At 25.9% G+C, this 10,259-nt stretch overlaps 1 protein-coding gene across 1 annotated transcript; it reads left to right on the forward strand.

Annotated features, from left to right (window-relative positions):
- Positions 1–7,090: 7,090 nt before the first annotated feature.
- Positions 7,091–8,554, forward strand: OCT59_007079 (uncharacterized protein; the record flags this gene model as incomplete). Its single annotated transcript, XM_066146278.1, has 9 exons — positions 7,091–7,101; positions 7,191–7,226; positions 7,318–7,346; positions 7,437–7,461; positions 7,562–7,594; positions 7,962–8,005; positions 8,225–8,256; positions 8,417–8,460; positions 8,536–8,554. The coding sequence occupies 9 exons, from the start codon at positions 7,091–7,093 to the stop codon at positions 8,552–8,554; spliced, it is 273 nt and encodes a 90-aa protein (XP_065998482.1).
- Between the last annotated feature and the right edge of the window lie 1,705 nt (positions 8,555–10,259).

Raw genomic sequence — 10,259 nt, forward strand, 5'->3', positions numbered from 1 at the left:
TATTTTTTATTTAATTTGTTTTACGTTTAAAAGATTTTTTAAAAAAGATCAATGTGTGAGAAATAATTGCAACGTGAATAACGTGATATTTGATGTCTTGATGATTGTCAAAAAAAATTTCCTTTACTATATACATCCAATCAAATTCGTATTTTTTCATATAAAATTTTTGAACTAATAAAAAAAAAAGTCCGACCGCCGACCTTAAAATTTTAAAAAATCAGGATGAGAACCATTTTTTTTTATTTGTATCGCCTTAAAAGGTAAAATTATATATATGACAAATAAAGGTCTCCGGATATGTAAGGTAAAGTTAAAATAGGTTTCCAGTTTTATAAGGTAAAATCAAATATAAGTTTACAAATGTTTCGGTAAATAATAAGGTAAAATTGTATATAAAATTTAATATTTACCTTATATCGATATATACTAATTTGTTGGTAATATACGTTTTATAATTTTTTCTCAAAATAAAAAATTTATTCTCTTCTTTATACTTGTAAAAACCATTTTATATTTTTAATTTTATTTGCATTAGCACTATCTTTTTGAAAATTATTACAAAAATTAGCTATTAAAATATAAAAATTCGTACAGCAATTAGCAACTTCAGAATTTAATTTCAGTACTTTGGTTAAATCAAATCATATTTTACTATCTAAGAAAGTTGTTTAGTAAGGTCGAACTACTTATATTTGAATTTTTATAGCAGTTGGAGTAATATTTATTGAATACGAGCATTTTTTTATTTTAATATTAACTTAAAATTTACGTGTTTTGTTTATTAAATTCGGAGCGTAATTTGGGCATTTTAGTCAAATGAAATCACCTTTTTAAGCTTAAGTAATATTGTTCGGCGAGATCGAAACTACCTGAATATTAATTTTCATAAGAATAAGTTTAATATTTACGGAATACGAGCAATTTTCGCACTTTTAATTTTTTTTTATTTTCCCGATCAGTGATTATAGGGCGTAATTTGGGCACTTTGGTCAAATGAAATCACTTTTTCATGCTTAAGTAAAGTTGTTCGGCAAGGTCGAAAATATTTAGATAAATATTTTCATAGCAGTTGGATTAATACTTATGGGGTACGAGCATTTTTTCATAATAATACCAATTACGAATTTATTTTTTTTAAAAAAAAATTAATTAGATTTTTTTAAAGAAAGTAAGTGAATAATAGTTTCGAAGTAAAGTTAAAGATGTGTGTCTTTAAGATTTTTTATAGTATTTTTGTAATTCAAAGTACTTTTTTTACTAATAAAAGTTATTTATCTTTAAAGAATAAGAATTAAACTTAGTAAAAATAAAAAATTTTTAAAATTTATTGTAATGATTATAAAATATTTTGTTTATTTAATATTTAAAAAAATTTAGGTCTCTGAAAATCTAAGGTAAAATTTAATATAATTTTAAAAGGTCACTATATATATATAGTAAAATTATGAGATAAGAAAGGTTGGTAAAATTACTAGTAAATCTGAAATTTTGCCCGGAGACCTTTATTAGAAGTAAGCGGGGTCCTATTTCTTGCCTTCTAAAATTAGAAACAATTGCATTAAAAAAATTCATCTGATTGAATCTTAATCAGGATTTTGGCCGTCAAGGATTGATTCAATCGAAGTCGAGATCCCATTAGAATATACATGTGACCAATCAAATTATAATTTATAATTAGATCAGGCGCAGATTTTTCACGAGTTTATGTTACACAAAATAGAATGTCAGAAGCTTTTTTTATTAGTTATATAGATTAATAAAATATGATTATTATCTTTATTCGCTTAGAAAATCAAAATGATTATTTGTTATAGATTATACTAATTCTGGTCTTCTTAATATTAATTGAATCTTAAAGAAGTCTTCAATAATAATCTTACTTTGGAAAATAAGTTTCAGTTAGCTTATATTGTATTATGTTTACATGATGTATTGTGATTTTTAGAAAAATTAAAGCAATTATAAAGAAATTGTTAAACAGAATTAAATTATCAGATAAGCAAAAATATTAATTCAACTAATAATAATTCATTGCATGAGGAATTACTTCAAGTTATTCAAAATTTTGATAATTATCTTCTATATATTAAAAAACACTGCAATCACGTGGGCGTTATGTTTAGATTAACCATATAAATAAGTCATTTGAATTGTGTAACCCTACTCCTATTCATCGCCAATGTTATACAATACCAAAAAAGAAAATTTTATTTCTGGCAAAAAACTGAAATTTTGGATTACACAGAATTCCATAAAAGGAAATTTACAGTTACGCGAATTTCCAAAAAAAGGAAATTTTATTTTCTGTTACTTTTCAGAGAAATTAAAAAAATTGTGTTGCTCAAATTTCCAAAAAGGGGTAGGCCAGAGCGGGGGTGAAGTCTAGTGGCGCCACTAAAAAATTTTCAGATTTCCAGGATTCTCTGAGTGGCTTCGCGGAAAATCTATGAGCTGTGGCTAAGTTTATGGGGTCCTTTGTGGGAGTGGCGAGTGCTGGCACGAGCCACTATGCCACAAAGGACCACGTGGCTCTATGCCACCGGCACTATAGATTTTCTGCTTCGGCTCAGGAAATCTTGGAATCTCCAGAAATTTTTTGAGGCGCCACATCACACCCCCCTCCCCCACTATAGCCTACCCCAAAAAAGGAAATTCTTTGCAGATCTTTTAATTCTGGCCAGAATTATGCCATTTTAATACATATTAACCATTGTCGTAGACAACAGGTGAACACTAGTGTATATAAAAAATGAACTGAAAAAAAATGACAAATTATATTTTCAAAATATCTCATGAAGAAAAAGATTCGACATTAAACAAACATATTATGATAGTATTATTAGTTAATAAAATTTCTATAAAATTGACTATTATATAATCTTTTACATACTGCGTTTTTAAAATTCTTCTAGACTTTTTGATATCCAATTTTTTATTAATGGATCTTGAATCAACTTTTTATTTTTTTAATGGAGAAAATTAATTCAGGTTAGCAATCATACTTATAAAATATAAAATTATAAACCTTACCTTTATATTTATTGTCATTATTATTTGAATTAGTATTTTTATTATCGCTTACACTATTTGCATCTTCATAATTAGTAGTATTAGTATCTTTATCATTACCAGAATCTTCACCATTGTTAGTATTGGCATTTTCATCATTGTTAGTATCAGAATCTTCATCATTATTAGTATCAGCATCTTCATCATTGTTAGTAAAGCTCCGAACGGGTCGGTTTGGTCCGGATTATAGACGGTTCGGATTAGAGCCAAAATCCGTAAGAACCGAATCAAAAAACCGGCGGTTCGATTCGATTTAATCTGATTTTTATAAAAATGTGAAAAATCGACTAACCGGCCATCTAGTGATCATACAAAGTCGAGCCATATATCATTGGATTCGTCTCGACAAGACGCGTCGAATGGTAGTAAGATCATGTCTCTAGCATCGATAGATCATAAGTTAACCTGCGCTAAATGATTTATCAATAATTGGAATTATCAAACTATCTATCGATACTAGGCATGATCTTAGCGTCATTTGACGTGTCTCAGTGAGACGAATCTAATGAATATAAATTCGTCCATATACGACCTCTGGATGGCACATAATGTCAAGTTTCGCATTTTTTTAAAATTTTTGAGCGTTAAAAATTAAAAATTCCGATACATGAATTTATTCGTCGTCCAATGGTCGTACAAATATGAATTAGGACTCATTGGATTCGTCTCGATGAGACGAGTCGAATGGTGGTGAGATAATGTCTCTAGCATCAATAGATCGTAAGTTAATTCACGCTAAATGATTTATAAAAAATTGGCATTAGCAAGCTATCTATGAATGCTAGAGACGTGATCTTACCACCATTCGACTCGTCTCATCGAGACGAATCCAATAAGTCTTAATTCATATTTGTACGACCATTGGACGACGAATAAATTCATGTATCGGAATTTTTAATTTTTAACACTCGAAAATTTTAAAAAAATGCGAAACTTGATATTATTCGCCATCCAGTGGTCATACATGAACGAATTTATATTCATTGGATTCGTCTTACTGAGACGCGTCAAATGGTGCTAAGATCATGTCTCTAGCACCGATAGATAGCTTGCTAATTCCAATTATTTATAAATCATTTAGCGTGGGTTAATGCGTGATCTATTGATGCTAGAGACATGATCATACTAGCATTCGACGCGTCTCGTCGAGACGAATACAATGATATATGGCTCGACTTTGTACGATCACTAGATGGCCGGCTATTTGATTTTTCGCATTTTTATAAAAAATCAGATTAAACTGCCAGTTTTTCGGTTCTAATACCCGAACTGAACTGAACCGAATTTTGAGCCAGTTTCGGATCGGTTCCCCGGTTTAGCCCGAACCATTCGGAGCTTTAATTGTTAGTATCAGCATCTTCATCATTGTTAGTATCAACAACAACATTATCATCATTAGTATCATTACTGTTAGTATTGGCATCTTCATTACTGTTAATATCAGCATCTTTGCCATTATTAGTATTGGCATCTTCATCATTGGTAGCATTGGTATCTTCTGATATTGAATCTTAATTAATAATCAAATAATATACACAGTGAAATTCAATAAACCAGATCTATTAGTTCCACTAAAAATATCTGATTTATCGGGATATCTGGTATAGCGAATAAATTTTGATATATTTAAAATCTATTATACTGAATTTTTTTAAAAAAAATTCATGCTAATAAAATTAATCTACACTATATTTTAATTTTTCATCTTAGTTTTAAGTCATAGAGGTTATGAAAATAAATATAAAATATTTTTAACTATTAAATATATAAGTAGCATATAACTTTGGCCAGAATTAAGATTTTTATAATTCTGGCCAAAATTAAGATTTACCACATCATGTTACTTAAATTTTATTGGTTAATGATCACATGATCTGGTTTATCAAATCATTTTTACTATAGCTGGTTAGAAAATAGATCCTTTATATCGAATATCGATTTTTTACTAGTAAACTCCAGTATATAAAAACTATTTTAATATATATGATTTAGTTCCAGCAAAAAAGTTCAGTTTAGGTCTAAATCCAGTTTATCAAAGATCCGGTTTATTGAATTTCACTGTGTATATATATTATATACATACCATGAATTTTATTAGATTTATTCATCGGTAAATTTTTTATGGCATAGAATTGCAGCAATCTGCAATTTTTGCAGATTACCGCATTTTTTTTACAATTTTTAGTAAAAATCTGCATAGTACTGCAGATTTAAGTTTTCACATTTTTTTAACAATTTTTTATATAAATATCTGCGATAATCTTCAAAATTGCAAAAATTTGAATAAAAATCTTTGGAGATTTTCACATTTTCTTTTTTTATTTGATAAACTTTACAAACTTTCTTTCAGTTTTTATTTTGATAAACTTTGCATTTGTTTTTTAACACAAACTTTTTAAAGAACTTTTTTTTGCAACACTAAAAAAAAAAATAATTTTTCTTACAACACTTTGAAAAAATATTTTTTTTTCACCATCTTTTAAAAAAAAATAAACTACTATAAAGATACCAAAAAATTAGTCAATATTTTTTAGTGTTTTTATTTAAGCTTTGAGTTTCTTCGAAGTTAATGAAGTTTGTACCTTCTTTTAGACATTTTGAAGGTAGACTTCAAGAAAGTATGTTCTGGACTCTTTATTTCAAAGGTAAAACTTCAAATATTTATTTTTTTCTTAAGTCCTAGATGCTAAAAACAGCTTCAAACCTTTATTTTTATATTTTTATTTAATGAACAGTATTATCATTTGTTTTACTTTTTTTCTGAAATCCTGGATGCTGAAAACAGCTCCAGACTTTACTTTGAAGGTAAAACTTTCAAAAAATTGTTTTTTTAATTATTTTATTGATGAATGTTAGTAACATTCATATTTTCTTTTTTTTAGATAAAAAAAGCCAAAAACGAGTTCTGGACTTCTATATCAAAGGTAAAACCTTTGAAAAAAAAAATTTAATAATTTTATTTAATGAAATATTTTCTAACATTTCATTTTTGTATTTTGTAGAATAAAATGCTCTTGGACAGAATTTCAAAGATAAACTTCAAAATTCTGTTTTTTTTTGTTTTTATTTAAATGAAACATTAGCTAATATTTTGTTTTTCTTTTTTTTTGTAGGTTTTAGTACTCCAAAGGTTTCCAAAATGAGTAAAGGGTAAGTTTTGCAACATCTCCTTGAGAAACTTTATACAAACATTTCTCTTATTTATTTTTGTAGGTCTGTTTCAGTTTGAAACCTTTGAAATGGGAATTTCCAAATAGTAAGTTTCACAACAGTTTGTTGTGAAACAATTTTTTTGATTTTTTTCATTAAGAATATTTACTAGTGATACCTGGCTAAACTCTTTTTACCAAAAATTTCAGTTTCGTCACCAACCAGTTTTGGTTTCGTCATTGACTAAACTATATAGTAATAATTTTTAAGTTTAAATTTTAAAATTATAGTTTTATTATAAAAATATATGAATTTATATTATATATATAATAGATTTATATATTCCTTTAAAAAATATTATATTTTAATATAAATTTATTATTATTTTTTTTATAAGTAATTATTAATAATTAAAAATCCATGGAAATCTATAAAAAATCCATGGAAATACTATGGAATATTGAATTTTGGCATTTCGTCTTTTAATTTTAAATGTCTAAACTATTTCAGTTTAGTTAAATGACTAAATATTTTGGTTTCGCCTGGGATCTCTAATATTTACTAATGTTCTTTTTTGATTTTTTTTATAAAGAATGGCTTCCTGGACCATTCAAAGATGAAATGGACGTAAAATAAGCTAGGAGAAGAAATTTATTGTTTTTTTTTAATTTTTTCATTAAAATCGTTTTACTAACGTTCTTTTTTGATTTTTTCTTATAGAGAATGGCTTCCTGAATGAAATGGATACAAGGTAAGCCAGGGATAAAAAATGTTTTTTTTTAATATTTTTCGTTAAGAATGTTTACTAATGTTCTTTTTTGATTTTTTTATAGAAAACGGCTCCCTAAACCATGCATTCAAAGATGAAATGGATGCGAGGTAAGCCAGTGAAGTATTTTTTGTTGTTTTTTTTTAATTTTTTTGTTAAGAACATTATACTAACATTTTTTAAAAAATTTTTTTTATAGGTTTCAGTACTCCAAGCTTCCCAAAATAAGTAAACAGTAAGTTTTGCAACATTTGTTGCAAAACTTTAAATTTTTTTTATTTTTATAAAAGAACGTTTCTAATGTCCTTTTATTCTTATTTTTTTAGATTTTTAGTTCTCCAGTTTTATGGTAATGGTAAGTTTTGTATTATAAAACTTATACTTTTTTTTCATTTTTATAAAGTTAAAAAACATTTCTAATGTTCTTTATATTTTTATTTTATAGGTTTTGGTACTCAAGTTCAAAATAGGTATTAAAAGGGTAAATTTTGCAACATCTAAACTTTACCATTTTTTTTATTTTCTTTAAAAAACTTTATACTAACGTTTCTCTTTTATTTTTTTTGTAAGTTTTGATACTCAAGGATCTGAAACTGATAAATGGTAAATTTTGCAACATCTTATTGCGAAACTTATAATTTTTTTTTATCTTTTATAAAAGAACGTTTTTAACATTCTTTCTTCTTTATTATAGGGACTCCAGTTTTCTTTGAATGAACCAGACTGGAAAATGTAAGAAATGGAGGGTGAAGGGGATATGTTTTAATATTAAAGAAATGTATTAACATTTTTTTCTTATTTTTTATAGGGACACCAAGCTTCTTTGAACAAACCGGATTTGTAATGTATATAAGGAATAGAAGGGAGATTTTTTCAGAATTTTAAAGGTATTTACCTTTGAAATTATATTTTATTTATTTTTTTATTAATGAAACATCTACTAATATTTTGTTTGTCTTTTCTTTTATAGTTTTAGGTTTTTCCAGTCAACTTTTGGACAGAAGAATTTCGAAGGTAACAAGTACCTTTAAATTTTTAAAAAAAAATTTAATTTTATTTAACGAACGTTCATTCTTATTTTTTGTAGGTCCAGAATGCTGCTGAAATCCATTTTGAAAGTAACCGAAAAAAAAACTTTGTTTTTTTTGTTTTATTTAGCAAAATGTTACTAATGTTTTAATTTTATTCTTTTGTAAATTAATGGCTTTCTAATGTTCATCTTTATTTTTATAGATTCAAAATGTCACTGGACTTCTATTTTGAAGGTATATTCTTCAAATTTTTTTGTAAACATTCATATTTTTTTTAGGTAAAGGAAGCTGAAACGAGTTCCAGACTTCCATATTAAAGGTAAAACTTTCAAAAAATTTTTTTTTAATTAATTTATTGGCAAACGTTAACTAATGTTCATACTTCTTTTTTTAGGTAAAGGAAGCTGAAAGACAAGTTTCTGGACTCCTATATCAAAGGTAAAACCTTCAAAAAATATTTTTTATTAATTTATTTAATGAACATTAATAACGTTCATATTTCTTTTATTTTAGATCCTGGGTTTTCATTTAAAGAACTTCAAGGGTAAATACTTTAAAGTTCCTTTTTTTTACTTTCTTTAATAATTGTTATACTAATGATCATTTTTTTTTTATATTTAGGTTCCAGGAATTATATATTTTGAAGCTGCTTTACTTCAAAATTTTTTTCATTTATAAATCTCCATTGTTTGTTATAATTGAACCAACTGGAATAATATCCAAACTATTAATAACATATGAATTTAAAGTAAAGATAATGGAACTTTGATTTTAGTGCAAATAATTAATAAATATCTTTTTTTTTCTTTGATAACTTTCAACATGTAATAGATTTTATATAATTTTTTTTTAATTTTGTAAATATTATTAAATATAGTTTAATAAAAAGATTTCAGTTTATAAATGAATTAATTAATGCAGTGTTCAATAATAAATTTTTTTAATATTCTGAAGATTTCCAAAGATTTATTTTTAAAATTCTGCACAGATTTTTTAACACTTGCAGATCTGCGCTGATTTTATTAAAAATTTTTTCCAATGTGCATTGACAGGGTACTAGCAGATTTGTGCAGAAATTTAGGCTAGAAATCTTTGCAGATTTTTACCCTAAAAAATTTACTGATGTTAGTCTTAGCTACTACCATTACTTTACTTTTCACAACATGAGAATGTTTAATATTCTTTGTGATCTTTTTTTCTACTTTACCTAAAAATATAAAATAAATAAGCTATACAATAAACTTTAAAAATTATATTTAATCAACATATGCTATTGATTAATAGCATGGCGCATCATCATTTAAATAGCCCAATCACCAATTGATAATGGAAAATCTGGATTATTTGATTTGTACTAAAATAATTTGTTGTTACTTAATTATTATTGTTATGTCAATTATAATAACAACCAAATAGCGTTTTTTAGTTATACTTATCTTGCAATATTCTGGAGTATTTCCATTCCATTTTTCTGCTACAAATTCATGCATAGCACTCTAAAATAATAATGATAATATTATAATAATGCATCATAGAATATACAGAAAAAGAATTAAGTTTTGTAAATACTAGTACAATTGAATCTTAATCTTTTGTTATTTCTTTACATTTAATAAAGCAGAACAGTTTACTAACTGTTTTTTTATTATTTTGTTTGGTAGACTTTCAAGAATAGAAAAAGAAGATTTGTAAGTGTGAGTATGAATTTTAATATTTTTTTGTTTTTTATAAATTTACTAACACTAGTCGAAAAAGGACAATTTGGCCTAAATTTGACCAGGTCGAATATAGGTCGAATGATGGTCTAACCTGTATCAAATTGAGGTCAAATTTTTGGCACATTTAGGGTGCCAATCGTCTCAAATTCGGAAAGAAAATTTGACCATTATTACACTACCATTCGACCTAACTTTGACTAGGTTGAATTTAGGTCGAATTGTGATGTCAAATTGAGGCGTAGTTCAGATGATTATTCGACACAAAATTTTAAGGTCTCATTAATTTAGTTTCAATTTCAAATTTATTAATTTATTAAAACACTTAAATATACAGTACATGTATATTAGCATTTATCTAATGTATAAATAAAATAATTATACACAATTTCACAATCACATGATCGCATCTTAAAAAGAACGAATGTTAAAAGTCATCTCACTATAACTAAAGAAAAAAAATAAAGTCCAAGTCCAATCTGAAATAAAAATTCGGAAAAACAAAACTTTTAAAAAAAAGTT

This window comes from Rhizophagus irregularis, chromosome 15, assembly GCF_026210795.1.
Source record: "Rhizophagus irregularis chromosome 15, complete sequence".
NCBI lineage: Eukaryota > Fungi > Glomeromycota > Glomeromycetes > Glomerales > Glomeraceae > Rhizophagus > Rhizophagus irregularis.